Genomic DNA, 19,193 nt, shown 5'->3' with positions numbered 1-19,193 from the left:
AAGCGCGATATTTTGTCACGAAAAGATGCTCGACTATGCATATTCTTGACAGTTTTGGAAAGAAAACACTCTGAAGTTTCAGAATCTGTAAAGATTTTGTCTGTAAGTGCCCCAGAACTCATTCTACAGGCGAAACCAAGATGATGCATCAACCAGGAAATTAGCAGAATTTCTGAAGCTCTGTTTTCCATTGTCTCCTTATATGGCTGTGATTGCGCAAGGAATGAGCCTACACTTTCTGTCGTTCCCCCAAGGTCTTAGCAGCATTGTGACGTATTTGTAGGCATATCATTGGAAGATTGACCATAAGAGACTACATTTTCCAAGTGTCCGCCTGGTGTCCTGCGTGGAATTCGGTGCGCAATTGCCAGCTGCTTGTACTTTTCCATTTGATATAGGGGAGAAACCATGCGTCCAAGAACGATATATCAATGAAGAGATATGTGAAAAACACCTTGATGATTGATTCTAAACAACGTTTGCCATGTTTTCAGTCGATATTATGGAGTTAATTTGGAAAAAAGTTCGCGTTTTGAGGACTGGATTTTCGGGTTTTTTTGGTAGCCAAATGTGATGTATAAAACGGAGCTATTTCTAATACACAAATAATCTTTTTGGAAAAACTGAGCATCTGCTATCTAACTGAGAGTATCCTCATTGAAAACATCAGAAGTTCTTCAAAGGTAAATTATTTTATTTGAAGGCTTTTATGTTTTTGTTGAAATGTTGCGTGCTGGATGCTAACGCTAATGCTAACGCTAAATGCTACGCTAGCTAGCTACTTTTACACAAATTATTGTTTTCCTATGGTTGAGAAGCATATTTTGAAAATCTGAGATGACAGTGTTGTTTACAAAAGGCTAAGCTTGAGAGATGGCATATTTATTTCATTTCATTTGCGATTTTCATGAATAGTTAACGTTGCGTTATGGTAATGAGCTTGAGGCTGTAGTCACGATACCGGATCCGGGTTTGGGAGATCAGAGAGGTTAATGACGAGTTTGGAGGGTACTATGGTGTTAAATGTTGAGCTGTAATCGATTAACAGCATTCTTACATAGGTATTCCTCTTGTCCCAGATGAGTTAGGGCAGTGTGCAGTGTGATTGCGATTGCGTCGTCTGTGGACCTATTGGGGCGGTAAGCAAATTGGAATGAGTCTAGCGTGTCAGGTAGGGTGGAGGTGAAATGATCCTTGACTAGTCTCTCAAAGCACTTCATGATGACGGAAGTGAGTGCTACGGGGCGATAGCCGTTTAGCTCAGTTACCTTAGCTTTCTTGGGTACAGGAACAATGGTGGCCCTCTTGAAGCATGTTGGAACAGCAGACTGGGATAGGGATTGATTGAATATGTCCGTAAACACCCCCCAGCCAGCTGGTCTGCGCATGCTCTGAGGACGCGGCTACGGATGCTGTCTGGGCCTGCAGTCTTGTGAGGGTTAACACGCTTAAATGTTTTACTCACATTGGCCGCGGTGAAGGAGAGCCCGAAAGTTTTGGTAGCGGGCTGTGTCTGGGAGCAAGACGTTGGTGTCCGCGACGGGGCTGGTTTTCTTTTTATAATCCGTGATTGACTGTAGACCCTGCCACATACGTATAATGTCTGAGCCATTGAATTGCGACTCTACTTTGTCTCTATACTGACGCTCTGCTTGTTTGATTGCCTTGCGGAGGGAATAGCTACACTGTTTGTATTCGGTCATGTTTCCGGTCGCCTTGCCATGATTGAAAGCAGTGGTTCGCTCTTTCATTTTTGCGCGAATGCTGCCATCAATACACGGTTTCTGGTTGGAAAAGGTTTTAATAGTCACTGTGGGTACAACATCACCGATGCACTTGCTAATAAACTCGCTCACCGATTCAGCGTATACATCAATGTTGTTGTCTGAGGCTATCCCTATTCCCTCAACCCTTGCTCTCGACACATGAGACATGTATGCATTGCATGCATGTGACCAATAGGGCCTGACCTATAGCATATCATAATCACATCAATAAATGTATTATATTAAACTGTGAACACCATAACACGTGACCGAAAAATGGATGCAGAGGACGTGACAAATAAACTCAAAATGGGGGAATGTTTACTGGTTGCTCAGGAGGTAAAGGGGAAGTCAGGTGTGTGTAATACATTTGACTAGTTGTGGAAAATACTGGAAATCAAGAAAAAGAAGGTAATATGCATGCATATTATATGTGCCGAACAGGTGTTGTTAGATTACAGTATACTTTTTTGACTATATATTTTCGGATTGTTTGGAACAATGTAAACAACACTAAATACATTATAAGCGTACTAGAGAATCTGTTGTAATGTTGTTTTGAATCCTTTATTACAGCAAATACTAAAAACAGTCACATTCATTCGTGAATGCAATTTCCAAAATGGAACGGTTTAGGCCTATTTATTGTTTACGCCAATTATTCAATGGTCACTTTGTTATTTAATTTTAAAACTAAAATGTTTGATTGCATTTCAAATCACGAAAGACTCCTTCCTGTGTGTTGACATGAACAAATAAATGATTTATTGATACAGTAGCCTATGTAAGTATTGGAATATAGGCTTGAGTACGGTATTAAGACTTAACAGGATGCGCTCTTAGGCCTACAACTCGATGGTGGTTATACAAAGCTGCTATGCTAAGCCTACTAATGATAATGACATTACTTATTGTTATAATGATCGTCATAATAATAATAACAATAAGAAGGAGGTCAAGGAAAAAGGAGGGTTGTTATTATTATAAATAATACCAGAGATTCTGGTCTAACGAAAATAAAGGGGAAAGCCTTTATAGCATAGCAAAGATTTAAAACTGCTGAATTTGTGAAATTGTTTATCCAACATGTTGTGGTTTCCTGAGGCACGGAATTAGTAGGCTATTATGCAAACACTCAAACAGGCAACAGACGCAGGATCTGGCTTATTTCTGCAGATATATATGGCTGATTTTATAAAGCCAGGCGCATTTAATAGTTAGGCTCTTGATCAGGGGCGCAACTTTCACTGGGGACGGGGGACACACGTTGTGCTTTAGTTGTAAAAGCAAGCAGAGCAGAAACTGGCTACTCTTTAGTTGACTGAATATAGCTGGCAAGGTAACTGCTGTTTAACTTAACAGAAAACTAAACTAGTGTTTATTCACAGTGCTGAGCTAGTATTGTAACTGACATGTACAGTAATGTTAGCTAATGTTTCATCCCCTCTCAACTGAGGTGAATATATAAGCTACACTAACTAGTAACTACCACAGCCATGTCAGCTCTAGCTTCTAGTTATCTGTCAGATCGTAATAATAGCCAGCTCATATCGCTATCTAACAGATGGTGTTTGTATGGAAATGTTTTGTAGCCTTTATTTTGTCCCGTTTCAGAAGTTAATGAACTTGGCTAGCTTTTACTCCTGACCGCCCGTTCCCACCCGTAGCATGAAAAATGCAGACCGCGCCACAATGATCTCTGTCGAGACCTGCAGGTCCCGCAGAGGCATCCCGCGGGATGCAGCTGAAGCTTAAACCTGAAGCTTAAAGCTACGGTCTGGGATCTGAGAATAATGGTCATTTCAATTATTAACCTGTAGTGACACCCCATCCCATGAACGGGACCGTTGTCATCATCTGACACTAATTAGCATAACGCAACGGACATAAATCTTCCTAGAAAATCACAAGTGAAATATATTGGAACACTGCTTAGCCTTTTGTTAATCACCCTGTCATCTCAGATTTTCAAAATATGCTTTACAGCCAACGCTAGACAAGCATTTGTGTAAGTTTATCATAGCCTAGCATAGCATTATGCCTTGCTAGCAGCAGGCAACCTTGTCACGGAAATCAGAAAAGCAATCAAATTAAATAGTTTACCTTTGATGAACTTCGGATGTTTTCACTCACGAGACTCCCAGGTAGACGGCCAAAGTTCATTTTTTCCCAAAATATTATTTTTGTAGGCGAAATAGCTCCGTTTGTTCTTCACGTTTGGCTGAGAAATCGCCCGGAAATTGCGGTCACCACAACGCCGAAAAATATTCCAAATTAGCTCCATAATATCTACAGAAACATGCAAACGTTGTTTAGAATCCATCCTCAAGGTGTTTTTCTAATATCTATTCGATAATATATCCGTCGGGACAATTCGTTTTTCACTAGGACCGATTGGAGTAATGGCTAACTCTGTATTTTACGCGAGAATCTCTCTCGGAGCCACCATGTGACCACTTACGCAATGTGGCCGCCTACGGCTATTCTTCAACAGAAATGCGTAAAACTACGTCACAATGCTGTAGACACCTTGGGGAATACGTAGAAAGCGTAAGCTCGTTGATGGTACATTCACAGCTGAGTAGGGAGTCATTGGAACGCAGCGCTTTCAAAACCTGGGGCACTTCCGGATTGGATTTTTCTTAGGCTTTCGCCTGCAACATCAGTTATGTTATACTCACAGACAATATCTTTACAGTTTTGGAAATGTTAGAGTGTTTTCTATCCAAAGTGCATATTCTAGCATCTTTTCCTGACAAAATATCCCGTTTAAAACGGGAATGTTTTTTTTTCAAAAATTAAAATACTGCCCCCTAACACCAAGAGGTTAAACCATTTATTATATTCTTGGATAATATAATGTATAAACGTACACCAAGGTAATTCTTTGTCATGCCTCATTTTAGGAGGATCAGATGGTGACAGGGGTCTCAGCAGGGTCAGGCAACCAGGGAAGACCAATCTGTGGCAGAGGTGAGGTGAATTTTTGCAGATACAATTCTTTATTCTCTCTGCAGCAAACACTGGACAAGCCAGATGCTATTTTAAGGCAGTCTGACAAACCTCCAAAGTTGACTTCCAAACTGTGTCAAGGGTTGATAGAGGCTTTCCCCAATGACACAAAACATGTAAAGCAAAAATGTGAGGAAGACCTGGTAGAAGCCTGGTATTGATGGTGATGAATGGATACAGATAAGTTTGAATTTCCAGTCATGTTCATATCATCTCAGACATAAATTACTAGAGTTTAAGACCATCCATAGAATGTACTGTATGCCAGTGAAACTGAACATCATGCACTCTGAAATGCACTTCCTCAGCTGGAGGTGTAAAATACGAAAGGGGACATATTTGCATATGTTATGGTCTTGTGTAGGCTAGCTGATTTCTGGCCAAGAGTATCTTATTTTTTTCTCAGCATGTCTACAGATTCTCCCTTCTCCCTGTTTTTGTTTGCTTAGAAATGTTGAAACTGGAGACTGTTTTCTGAAGAAACGGTGTAACCAATCATTTATAGTGGCTAAAGGCATTGCCATTAATTGAAAGGTTGGTTTTCCTCCCACAATGTCAAGTTATGTATCACTAGATTTGATTTATTACACAATGAAAGGTATACTGGACAATGTTCACAAGGTCTGGATGACTTATATGGAATACAGTAGGACTAAAGTAGTCTGTATTGAAAACATGCCCACGTCAGGGGAGATACATATCTAGCTGCTGGGCTGCTCAGTCCTGGTCCTGGGGGTCTGCCGTCCTGTGGATTGTCACTCTGGCCTTGGCCAAACACACCTGATACCAATAATGAATGTTTCACTAAAATCCTAAAGCTAAGTGGGGTGTGTTGGGTTGGGGGGCTGCAGGGTGGTGGACCGTTAGGGGCAGGACGGGGCGACCGAAATATATTGTGTGCAAGTAAAAAGAGCTCTACAGTACTATTAGTAGTATGAGAATAATTATGTGGAGGATTTGCTGTTTCTGTGCGTTAATGTGTATTTGAAATGTATGTGTTTTATTTATTTAAAACCTTTCCCATTCAATTAAAAAAGTGAAAGGTGTGAACGGTGAAGGAAATTGTGTTGGGCGAGAGTTGAGTTATTGACTAGACTGGTGGGGCTCGGGCGTGCAGGCGTCTCAGGCTGCTGGTCAGTCAGGCTGCAATTTTTTATTTATTTGTATTTTTTCAAGAGTTGCTCATTTGTTAGTCTTGGTTAAAGGAGCAACACAATATTTTATTATTGAATTACCTTTGATCTAGTTCAGTCTTATTAATCACTTAAACAGGTTTAATAATGACCTCTTACATAGCTTGATGACTGTGGGTATTTTTGCTTACTGTTGTTCTAAATAGAGACTGCATATTGGATTGTATAAAATTGCAGGAAATGAGCTTTAGATGACCCAAAAATTCAAGGAGAGGACCCCCAGACCCCACATCAGGTTATGTCCCCACCACTTCTACAAGCAAAGTGGCACCCCTGCTATTGATTATAGACCTAATTAAGTTGGGCTTTCCTCTCTCCTCACTTTTCTTAGACAATTAAGGCAAGGGCTGTTTTCTTTCCGCTTCTGCCTCCGCCACATTCTTCTCAACACCAAAATGCGATTAACTTTTATATTATACACATAGAAACATGGCCTAGGAAAAGGTGCCAATTCAACAGCGCACAGACATATTTCAGAATTGTGGACAGCAAACGCTAACGTGGGGAAAAACAACGCATTTGTTATAAAACAATGTTATTTGTGTTGCACCATTGTTCTTACATAATATAACCATATACAGTTTCAGTAGCAAATGTCTTAGACTGATGGACTGTGCCATCCCCATTCTCTCCGCGATGGATCAGTCCACTCAGACAGGCGCGAATCAGACAGTCTTGTACACCATGATTTTTTTATTTATTGACCAGTCGACTAAATGGGGTCAGCCCTAATATGGAATGGTTCCTAATGTATTGATGACTTTAACTAATAGATCTTTATGCAATGTAATGTACAGTAATGCAATGTATATTTAGAGACCTGAACACAAGGTACTGTATTACACACACACACACACACACACACACACACACACACACACACACACACACACACACACACACACACCTGTTCCATATTTATTCATACCAAAACATTTAATGCAACACTACCCACCACCTGTTAAACATCTGTGCTAGAATTGGGCACCGGACCCAATAACTCCCCCAGATTGCCACATTGGACAGTCATCTGGAAAAACGCACGGCATCTCTCTCACCCACCCACAACAAAACACTGGAGTGCAAACCACTGAAGAGAGCAGAGAATGAGCAGAGAAGGCACTGAACTGATGAATGAGCCTTCAATAAGCCTTCATCAGGACACAATTAGTAGAGACATGCAGAGGAGATGGAATGGAGCATGCCTTCATTTGAAGCGGGAGGACTGTGAGGATTCCATTAACAAGCATTGGGACAAGCCACATTACTCAGGGTAATTTTGATCCTGAGTAAACATTCCCCTCACATCTACTAGGGCTATAACTTGAACAGCTCCATGAATGAGGTCTAGGTAAAGTATGGTGGGTGGACCCCAATGCTGACTGTTAAATTGAACAAAGTCTTCTAAAAGATTTGTCTTTATTCAGATCATTAGAATCTTTTCCATTACCAGATGTTCGCCGAGGTTCTGACCGACTGTGTTTAAGTTGAATGCATTTAGTAAGAGTACTAAATCCACAGTTGGTGCGGGACTGTACTCTGTTTTAAAATGGTACTCTGAGACGAGATTAGCTTCCGCCCTGCCCATATCTGAGATCTTTAAATGGCATCAACAATGGGCTTGCTCCATTTTCATGAGAAACCAGAAAGCCTCTTTATGGATGCGTCAGATAGTGGTATTGCATTCTCCCCTGTGCAGACAGGCCCTGTGTGTGTGTGTGTGTGTGTGTGTGTGTGTGTGTGTGTGTGTGTGTGTGTGTGTGTGTGTGTGTGTGTGTGTGTGTGTGTGTGTGTGTGTGTTTGTCCGTCCGCGTGCGAGCGTGTGTGTGTGCGCCCGTGTATTTGTGCGATGCCGCAGCAGATTGTCCGGCCATACCGAGGTCCACATTTACATGGGCCTAATCTGGGCCAGATGTTCCAGGATGACACAGAAAATGATAAAAGGCCCCATACCCTGGGAAAGTCATGTGACCTTGTGACTGGCGCTGTCATATTCCCCCATCGTCAGCCTGTTGTGTAGCTAATTAGATGAACATTTGCTTGTTAGTATAACTACAGCACGGGGAATATAGGTGGGGTCATTTTTAATTATGTTGTTTTAATAGCTTTGGTCACTGGGACGTTAGGCATACAGCTGTGGTGCTTGTAGTTGTTTGTACTGTGCAACATGTTAAGATGGCTTGTGCTCAAGGACTATTTCTGTGTTCGTTAGCCTCACACATTTTTATCTCTTTGCCTCTCTGCCCCTGTTTTACTTTATGGTTATTTTGTTTGCAATTATTTCCAAATATATTCTACTGACCCTGCTGTAAGTCGTTGTTCAGATTCAGAAACGGCTGTCGAACAACCAGTCCATTTGTCCTACATACATAGGTTAAGTTTAACTAAAGTTTATCTACCCACATTTCAGCTCTGCGCTCCAAGAATCGCCTCAGTCATGTATTTTTTAGGACCGTCCAGAGACGACCGCCAGGTTAGCTGACTTGCTGCTTCTCTTAGGACTCACTGTTGGCCTAGATTAAAATAGTTATTTTTCTGTTCAACGTGTTCTAGTGGAAATATGTATTCGAATCCACAGCGTTGACCTCTGACCTGTGTATGCTCCATACTCTGGGGCCCTAAATAACTAAAGCGCGGCCAAGCTAGCGCTTCAGAGGCCAATAAACAACAGATGTTTCAGACTGGAAACAAGGAGAGATTTGCTTTGAAAAAACAACTCAAACCCTTATAAATAAACTAAGGAGAGAACATCTCTTCTACCATATGCAATATGGACGTTAGTTTAGTTATTTAGTTGCGCCCAAGCTTACAGGATGAATGCATGTGGCTATCTTGCCTCAGTAGACTGAATGCTTGCTCGTTAATTATACTGTGAGCACACAAACATCATTAGATAGGATACTCCAGTTTTGATATGAATGATATGTCCCTTTTTTCAATAATGCATTAATGTTACTGCCGTAAGCCTGCTTGGATCCAATCCTTTAAGAAAATGTAATCCATGTCATTTAATGTCTCATTGTTGAGGGCTCAGTGGGAATAAATGAGTGAAGCCTGACCCTGGTTACCTGAAAGCTTGACAGATTCCTAGACTTCGGGGTGCAGTCCCATCACCTCACAGTGGTATCCATTGTAAGCATACTGTAGGTTCTGTAGGTATCCATGCTCGGCTAACTGATGCCGGCCTGGTAACAGGCTTAAACTCCCTGACATTGTCCCTCTGTTTCCCTATGCGACAGTGCTAGAGGAGATTCCGCGGCAGCAGCTTGGCGGTAAGCTACTCGTCGGCGCTATGCGCTGGGCCTCTTCTACAAAGGCCCAGGCTCACTTCGACGTCCCCTGGGCCGCCAAGTACGTCTCCAATAATCCCTGCATTCGCTTCATCGCCATCGACGATCAAAAGCGCAATTTAGGTCAGTGTCATTCTCTTTCTCTGTGTGCGTTTGTCTGTCTGTCTCTTTATTTTCCACTCTTTTTCTGTCTGTCTCTTTATTTCCACTCTCTTTTTCTGTCTGTCTCTTTATTTCCACTCTCTTTTTCTGTCTGTCTCTTTATTTCCACTCTCGTTTTCTGTCTGTCTCTTTATTGCCACTCTCTTTTTCTGTCTGTCTCTTTATTTCCACTCTCTTTTTCTGTCTGTCTCTTTATTGCCACTCTCTTTTTCTGTCTGTCTCTTTATTTCCACTCTCTTTTTCTGTCTGTCTCTTTATTTCCACTCTCTTTTTCTGTCTGTCTCTTTATTTCCACTCTCTTTTTCTGTCTGTCTCTTTATTTTCCACCCTCTTTTTCTGTCTGTCTCTCTTTATTTCCACTCTCTTTTTCTGTCTCTCTTTATTTCCACTCTATTTTTTTGTTTCCTTTTCTGCATCTCTGTCTCACCCCCCTCCCCTCCTCTTTCTTGACTTTCAAGCTGCATTTGGTGTGTAAATGTAAGTGTTTAAGTTGTTCTGTTTCCATTCAACCTCACATCATTCTCTTATTTGACGGCGCTGCCGTGCTGTTGAGAGCCTCCGTAGACCTTAGTGTTTGATTGGCTCTGTGAGTGCTGGGAAAGCCTTGGCCATTGGTAGTCCGACTTCATTGCTGATGTGAACGCAGAAGGGAGATGAAGCAGATACTGAGCAGGAGAGCACACACAGCACAACACCCTAAGATCAGGCTTCTACACACACCAGCCTTCATTATCAGCTCTGCTAGAAAACCACTGCCTCTCGGCTTCTATGAGAAGGAACAACATCTTATATCAGACCTGGAGGGGTGTGTGTGTGTTTCACAGAGAGACAAATATGTGCGTGTGTGCTTCAGTGAAAAACGATAAGTGCCTTTCTCTCTGTGTGTGTGTGTGTGTGTGTGTGTGTGTGTGTGTGTGTGTGTGTGTGTGTGTGTTTGCACGTCACTTGTGTATGTGTGAGAAAGAGTGCGAGACAAACTGAGAGCGATAGATACTCTTTTGAAAGTGTTCACGCACCTGTCACCTCTCATCCACTCCAGTGTTCAGAAGGCAACATCCTAATTAGAGGAGCTGGTAAATGTTTCATTCTACAAGTCTCCTCTGCCCCGGTGCTGCTACTGCGCTCCTCCTCTCGCCCTCCTCCTCTCGCCCTCCTCCTCTCGCCCTCCTCCTCTCGCCCTCCCCCGCTACGCTTTAATCTTATTGTTCCTTTGTGTAATGTGTTTTGCTTGTAGCTCAAGTAAGCAGGGTGCAAGCACAGATGATTTCTGACTGGCCCTTTGAAAGGCCTAGGAATGCAGAGAGCAGGAGAGGCACTGTAAGAATAGCTGTGGAGCGTCTCTCCAACTCTCTCGAGTGGTCTAAAACAGGGAGCTTGCTGTGACCAGGGGAACAGGTGTCAGGTCACAGAGCACACAGGACAGGACAATGGCCCTCCTGCGTCATCAAGATTGGACGGCCCCCTGAGGAAGATTTAGGAGTAAACAGCTTCATGTTCCGAGTTTCATCTGTACTCCGATTGGAATGAAATATGTGAGTTAGCAACTCGTTCAAATTGCACAACGCATCATTTGGTGCCAACTTGGTGCCTGTCTACCTAGTGAACTTAGTAACCTGTGTGGGTTTTTTTTCTTACTTCTCCTTCAGAAGCCGAGTTTGTGCCAGTCTCTAGCCTACCTGCCTACCTTGCTACCATCATACGGACTGTTTCCCCACCTCTTTCTATCTTATCTCTTTATATTCAACTTTCCTCCTACTTCTCTCATCTTTGTTTGCCTTCCTCCTCTTTTTTTCTCTCCCTCTCTCTTGTATCTCTGGCAGGCCCTATGGGAGGGGACTATGTCAAAAAAACTGGTTAGGGTGGCTATCTAAGCAATGAGCCAAACCAGAATGGCCTTTTGGACAGAAGTTGGACAGACCCCAGGGAATGGGTGCTGTAGCCTGTCTGTGTGCTATAGTCACTGTCACCAAACTGAAGTCTCCCTGTCCCTACACTGTCCACACAGTGACCATCCCTAGTTCCCTACAAGGGAATTCAGCATCTCCAGCTTGGCTCCGAACAAAACAACCGTCTGTGTTTGATGTGTGTGCACTCCCTCACGCAACGTTGTCCCGTCTGCCGCTTTTAAAAAACAAACCAAGCTGGAGGAAATGATTGACCTCGTAGTAACTCTGTTTCCCGCTCCAGCAGGTCAATTGCGGGACATGTTTATTGGCGGCAGTAAACCATTATTCTCCACAATCAGTTTAAATATGGTTTTAAGACGATGTCATTAGAGAGATAACTTCATGACGTACAGCCTCGATAAATCAATGCAAAACATCCTGTATGGTTGAGAGCTGTCTGTCTGTCTGTCTGTCTGTCTGTCTGTCTGTCTGTCTGTCTGTCTGTCTGTCTGTCTGTCTGTCTGTCTGTCATTAGAAACAGGATCTCACCGTGTCCACTCCCCGCATGATGTCACCGCCACACAACCGGATCCTCAGCAGACAGGGCTCCAAGCCTTGCTGTTGTGTGTACAGTTACCAAACACTCAACATACAGTGCATTCGGAAAGTATCCAGGCCCCTTGACTTTTTCCACATTTTGTTATGTTACAGCCTTATTCTAAAATTGATTAAATAAAATCCTCATCAATCTACACACAATACCCCATAATGACAAAGCAAAAAAAGTTTTTTTAGATATTTTTGCATATGTATAAAAAAATTCAAAACAGAAATAAGTATTCAGACCCTTTGCTATGAGACTCGAAATTGAGGTCATGTGCATCCTGTTTCCATTGATCATCCATGAGATGTTTCTACAATTTGATTAGAGTCCACCTGTGGTAAACTCAATAGATTGGACATGATTTGGAAGGGCACACACCTGTCTAAGGTCCCACAGTTGGCAGTGCATGTCAGGTAAATAAACAAGCCATGAGGTCAAATGAATTGTCAGCAGTGCTCTGAGACAGGATTGTGTCAAGGCACAGATCTGGGGAAGGGTTCCAAAAAAATTCTGCAGCATTAAAGGTCCCCAAGAGCACAGTGGCCTCCATCATTCATAAATGGAAGAGGTTTGGACCCACCAAGGACCCACCTCTTTCTAGAGCTGGCCGGCTGCCCGGCCAAACTGAAAAACCGGGGTAGAAGGGCCTTGGTCAGGGAATTGACCAAGAACCCAATGGTCACTCTGACAGAGCTCCAGAGGACTTGAGGCGTCTGTTTCTCAAACTCCAGAGAACGTGAGGCATCTGTTTCTCAAACTAGGCACTCTAAGGTACTTGTCCTATTGCTCAGTTGTGCACCGGGGCCTCCCACTCCTCTTTCTATTCTGGTTAGACCCAGTTTGCGCTGTTTTGTGAAGGGAGTAGTACACAGCGTTGTACCAGATCTTCAATTTCTTGCATGGAATATCCTTCATTTCCCAGAACAAAAATAGACTGACAAGTTTCAGAAGAAAGTAATTGTTTCTGGCTATTTTGAGCCTGTAATCGAACCCACAAATGCTGATGCTCCAGATACTCAACTAGTCTAAAAAAGGACAGTTGTATTGCTTCTTTAATCAGAACAAAAGTTTTCAGCTGTGCTAACATAATTGCAAACGGGTTTTCTAATGAACAATTAGCCTTAGGAGTGATGGTTGCTGATAATGGGCCTCTGTACTCCTATGTAGATATTCCATAACAAATCTGCCGTTTCCAGCTACACTAGTAATTTACAACATTTACAATGTTGTTCTGATCAATTTGATCTTTATTTTAATGGACAAAAAAATATAATTTTCTTTCAAAAACAAGGACATTTCTAAGTGACCCCAAACCTTTGAACGATGTGTATATTTCATAGTGTTTTTCATAGTGTTTACTGTTTACTGTTCAACTGAACGATTGCGTATTCACTGACTTAGATGTCGATTCTGATGAAAGTCAGTATGGCCAAAACATAAATGTCTTAAAAAACAGATTGAATCAAAAATTCAATTCAAAAACCAGAATTTTACCACAACTTTCCTGCATTGTGAATTGTGAACTGAACTGTGTTCTTAGCTGTGCCGTATTCCTGTGTGTCCCTGTGCTGTGCAAAGTCTGCAGAGTGCAGTCCGTCTATGGTGGTATGGTTCTGAACTGTGCTGTATGTGCTTGCCTGTGCAGAATTCCCAGAGTGTGGTCCCTCCATGGTGGTCCACATCAGTGTTCCATTTGGTGTCAAACACCTGGAGGAGGCCAATGAGCAGGTGGAGCCTATCATCCTGGTGAAGCTGAACAAGCTGCTGCCTGGCTTGCCACAGCCCGACAGCATCAAGTGCCAGAAATGGAGATACTTACAGGTGAGAGGGGTTACTCAGAAAGGAGTTTTACTGTATTACTTCATCGAGTGAGGAGAGATAATACCAGGAGTTTTACTGTATTACTTCATCGAGTGAGGAGAGATAATACCAGGATTTTTACTGTATTACTTCATCGAGTGAGGAGAGATAATACCAGGAGTTTTACTGTATTACTTCATCGAGTGAGGAGAGATAATACCAGGAGTTTTACTGTATTACTTCATCGAGTGAGGAGAGATAATACCAGGAGTTTTACTGTATTACTTCATCGAGTGAGGAGAGATAAGACCAGGATTTTTACTGTATTACTTCATCGAGTGAGGAGAGATAATACCAGGAGTTTTACTGTATTACTTCATCGAGTGAGGAGAGATAATACCAGGAGTTTTACTGTATTACTTCATTGAGTGAGGAGAGATAATACCAGGATTTTTACTGTATTACTTAATCGAGTGAGGAGAGATAATACCAGGAGTTTTACTGTATTACTTCATCGAGTGAGGAGAGATAAGACCAGGATTTTTACTGTATTACTTCATCGAGTGAGGAGAGATAATACCAGGAGTTTTACGGTATTACTTCATCGAGTGAGGAGAGATAAGACCAGGATTTTTACTGTATTACTTCATCGAGTGAGGAGAGATAAGACCAGGATTTTTACTGTATTACTTCATCGAGTGAGGAGAGAAAATACCAAGAGTTTTATTTCATTCACTCATTGAGAGAAGAGGAAGAGTTTGTTTTCTTCTTCATAGAAACTTTAAGAGATAATAACTGTCGCTACTTCACAGTCCTGTCAAGATACATGGAAAGAAGGTCAGAGGGTTAGACTCGGTTCAGTAAACTCATCGTCTGTGTAAAGAACGTTGATGAGTGACATGCTGTGTCGATCATGATCACGCCGTACTAAACTTGAACATATTACGTTTTTCTGCTTCTGTATACCACACGAGTGTAGTGTACGGAGGCTGCTTGGACATGGTGTTCCTTTTTCAAGTAGCTCCAATGTCCTGTTTACTGTGATGTTTCCCTGGATCTCCATGTTCCTCTTGGACGAGATACTGTGACTTTATTTACATTATTTATGTCCAGCAAGAATATGTCCTCCAAGGGCTCTCGTAGCTGTTCATCACTCTTCTGTAGTGATTGAAGTACACACTCGGCGATTGCATCACTCAATCTCTTAAATGTGCTCTCTCTCTCTCTCTCTCTCTCTCTCTCTGTCTCTCTCTCTCTGTCTCTCTGTCTCTCTGTCTCTCTCTCTCTCTCTCTCTCTCTCTCTTTCGCTCCAACACACACCCACACACGCTCTGCTAAGCGAGGCTGGGCTGGGCTGGGGGTCAGAGGCCACAGAACATCTGTGTGGGAGGCCACATCACTGGGAGTGCCAGAGCATGGGCCAAGGCCCACTGGAACTGGATGGGCCATGATAGAACACACACACACGCACATTTGTACTGTAACACACACACACACACACAAGCACATTTGTATTATAATATAGACACACACACATTCATAATGGAATGCGCAGACACACACACATATGCACACTCACTCATACTGTACACACATCAGCTCCCTGTCAAATGCACTAGCAGTCATTCTAACAAAGACCATTGTGACAGAGAGACACAAATGCATGATTAAACAGTTATATCAGTTTAACTGTTGCTAAAATATAGGATATAGGTTGCGTGCTCTTTAGATTACTTCTCTTTTGAAGTAGACGTATTCTCAGTTGCCGAATTCTCTTTCTTTCCTTGCGATAAAACGTGTTTATATTGGGGCGTTTATCTTAAGGTCCCAAACCCTCCTCCTTGGCGCTCCGTGCTCTTTGCCATGGGAAGTCAGCCTCACACTGTATATGGAGACGGCAGGGCCCAGGGCCACTTTATCAACGTACCACTAGAGTGAACCAAACAATTTGTCCATGGCCACATTTCAACAAAAATGCTTATCATCAATTGATTTACATGGTGATGACCTTTTCAAGGATGCATGAGCAAACAAACAATTATGTTTTTGGGGAGGAGTGGGGATGGAGGGAGGTGGAGGGTGGGGGTTATGATAGCAGCACATAGTAGCCTATAACGATGCCTATTAAAAGCCCCAGCAGGAAATGGATACTATTTCCTTACCCTTAGCGGTGCAGGGCAGCGTACCTCGATGTTTATCCATCTGCTGCCTCTCCTCTTAGTACAGGCCTCTGACAGAAGCTACGACACGTACACCGGCTTGTGTGTTTACACTCCCAAGTCATTAACACACTTAACTCTCAGCATTCAGGACTTAAACATGAGGAAGACAGTTGGCCGCAAGGCTGATTTGATATCTGCCTGTCTGGCCAAAGGCGGTGCATTTTATGGCTTGATCTGTGGTATCCCACCACGTTCATCCAGAGGTAACTTGAGCACAGACAGTTTTTTGGATTGCAGGATAACTGTATCACAAACAAATCATTGTCTCAATACACATTCTACTGTAGCTGTGGAAATAGATACATCTGTGGCCATGACAACAATTTGGCTTCAGTAGTGTAGTACACAATCAATGCGTCATTTATCAGTGAAGGACAGTGAGCTGCCAATTCCACTCAATAGCTCAGCAGCAGCATGAAGGTCTAATCAGCCCTCTCTATTGGGTCTAGTGACCGTTAGGGCCACTCCACCTGCTGCTCTATGGCCCTTCTCTCTCTCTCTCTCTCTCTCTCTCTCTCTCTACCCCCCTCTCTTTCTCTACCCCACCACCCCCTCTCTCTTTCTCAACTAATTAGGTGACGAGCTCGGTGGCCGACTGCCCAGGGCAGATGACGCCGCTGTCCCAGCCTCTGTTGGTGTGTGGGGGCGACGGCTTCACACATTCCAATTTCGACGGCTGTATCGAGTCTGCCCTGAAGGTGTTTGACGTTCTGAAGTCCTCTCTCTGATGCCTTCAGGGGTGGTAGGGGGGATGGGAGTATAGTGTGGGGGCCTCTATGTGTACAGTATGCTAGCCCAGAGAGGGGGGTACTGCCATTGATCCATTACCCCCCCCCCCCCCCCCCCCCCCCCAACATCATGGATGAAATCTGTCAAATAGAAGAGTTGAACTGTCCACTGAAGTATATGTTTTTTTTTAACATGTTGATGCTATGCTGTGTTCACTTGTGGTTAGATGTGGAACCGGTGTGTATATGACCCACTAATACAACAAGGTGGACCATGATTCCGTTCCAATGAAGTACTTTACTGAAAGTAAATATGGTGTTGCTACTCAGGATTCTCTCTAAACATCTGATTTTGGTTCAGATTGAATAAAAAAATTGAAAACTATATCTCCCCTTTGTGTCTGTTACTCCACTTTCTTTTTACTCAGAAAGATGGCAGGTGGTATGGGAACCAATCAGCACAGAGCTCAGAGCAAAGTCGTACAAAATGGATGTGGGTAGTCAAAAAGCAATTAGAAAGTAATCAAGATCCCTTAATGACTTCTAAATACATTAGGCAAAGTAGGCACACTATGTTCTGTTTGACTAACACCATACCTCAGCCACCATTGATGTAGCCAGAGGACTCTGGGTATGACTGCCTGGTATGGCTAACATCATACCTCACCCACCATTGATGTAGCCAGAGGACTCTGGGTATGACTGCCTGGTATGGCTAACACCATACCTCACCCACCATTGATGTAGCCAGAGGACTCTGGGTATGACTGCCTGGTATGGCTAACATCATACCTCACCCACCATTGATGTAACCAGAGGACTCTGGGTATGACTGCCTGGTATGGCTAACATCATACCTCACCCACCATTGATGTAGCCAGAGGACTCTGGGTATGACTGCCTGGTATGGCTAACACCATACCTCACCCACCATTGATGTAGCCAGAGGACTCTGGGTATGACTGCCTGGTATGGCTAACATCATACCTCACCCACCATTGATGTAACCAGAGGACTCTGGGTATGACTGCCTGGTATGGCTAACATCATACCTCACCCACCATTGATGTAGCCAGAGGACTCTGGGTATGACTGCCTGGTATGGCTAACATCATACCTCACCCACCATTGATGTAGCCAGAGGACTCTGGGTATGACTGCCTGGTATGGCTAACATCATACCTCACCCACCATTGATGTAACCAGAGGACTCTGGGTATGACTGCCTGGTATGGCTAACATCATACCTCACCCACCATTGATGTAGCCAGAGGACTCTGGGTATGACTGCCTGGTATGGCTAACACCATACCTCACCCACCATTGATGTAGCCAGAGGACTCTAGGTATGACTGCCTGGTATGGCTTACACCAGGTCTGCCCTGTGCTCATGAAGGTCAAGTGTCCCAGTGAGAGCCCTGTGGCCCTGCCAACCCTGCCACCCCACCCCCATACAGCGCCTGTGGCGGTGTAATTCCACCCGGGGCAGCCTCCCGACACTGACCGAGTTCAGCAGCTTAGTGGCGGGACAGTAATCTGGGACAAAATGTTTGGCAGCCGGTCTGGAGAAAGAGCCCCCACTAATCCGACATAATTACAGCGTTTTGGGCCGGAGATCCAGGCTGTTGCAGCTGGGGTAGTAGTAGGCTCACTCCACTCTACTTACAGTCTGCAGTAACAAGCAGCACCCAAACACACACACCCAGCCTGCAGCTGCAGGACCCTGATCGCCCTTAGGCCCCATGCAGTACCACCCGCAATGGCACCAGGTTCTGCCTCCACACTGGCAGTGGGAAAAGGCCTGTGTGTGATTAGGCTATGCCCTCTCGCGTGCTAGCACTATCAACACAGTGAGCCACAGAAAGCCCAGAATGCTGAATTATGAACAGCCCACTGCACAGACTTCACACACTGGCTCGAAGAGGCCAAAACCATCAAGAGAAACAAACGAGAGCGAGAGTGGTTTTAGGACACTATCGTAGCTGATTGTATCACCCTGATCTCTGTTCTTGGGGTTTGGGTATTGTTCTTCATGCTTGACAGGTTCGCTATTGTCCTTTATTAAAGGGTTTGCCCTGTTTTTGGATGTATTTTTATTATCGATCTAACACTTCTTTCCCCCGGCAGTCACTGAACAGTGCATTAAATGACGAGTGTTCTCTCCTCCACTTAACTGAATAGGTGAATTCAAGGTCAGACACAAGCTCATTTCGCTCAGGGTCATCTTATATGTGAGTATATGAAAACAGAATATAAACACAATGGTAGAATAAAATGGAAGTGTTTCATTTCCAGTTTCTCCAGTTTTACTGCAGTGCAGGACTGTCTGCTTTCCAATGGGAGTGTGATATGAAACCGACCTTCCACAACTTGCACGAGTGCATCATTGTAAAGGCCCAAGGGGTGTGAGTGCATGCTTGTGTACAATACAACACTATGCATGTGTTTGATATCCTGTAACATATGCACTCAGGTCGCAATGACATTCACAAAGCACACGGACAGTAGATTACATCCGTCAGTGGACTGC

At 43.5% G+C, this 19,193-nt stretch overlaps 1 protein-coding gene across 4 annotated transcripts in view; it reads left to right on the top strand.

Annotated features, from left to right (window-relative positions):
* The window catches only part of LOC110498987 (renalase), a 57,791-nt gene extending 40,743 nt beyond the window's left edge, over positions 1-17,048 (top strand). For 2 of the 4 annotated variants that reach the window (XM_036955825.1, XM_036955824.1), the window contains 4 exons: positions 4,673-4,739; positions 9,211-9,384; positions 13,559-13,734; positions 16,511-17,048. In XM_036955825.1, coding sequence (XP_036811720.1) covers positions 4,673-4,739; positions 9,211-9,384; positions 13,559-13,734; positions 16,511-16,663 — 570 coding nt within the window. In that variant the 3' untranslated portion in view covers positions 16,664-17,048. Of the gene's footprint in view, positions 1-4,672; positions 4,740-9,210; positions 9,385-13,558; positions 13,735-15,056; positions 15,172-16,510 lie in introns of those variants that run through there. The other 2 variants (XM_036955822.1, XM_036955823.1) reach the window with 2 other exon arrangements.
* Positions 17,049-19,193: the final 2,145 nt, after the last annotated feature.

This window comes from Oncorhynchus mykiss, chromosome 20, assembly GCF_013265735.2.
Source record: "Oncorhynchus mykiss isolate Arlee chromosome 20, USDA_OmykA_1.1, whole genome shotgun sequence".
In the NCBI taxonomy this organism is placed as follows: Eukaryota; Metazoa; Chordata; class Actinopteri; order Salmoniformes; family Salmonidae; genus Oncorhynchus; species Oncorhynchus mykiss.
Note: the sequence above shows the minus strand (reverse complement) of the source record. Positions and strands in the feature narration are given on the sequence as shown.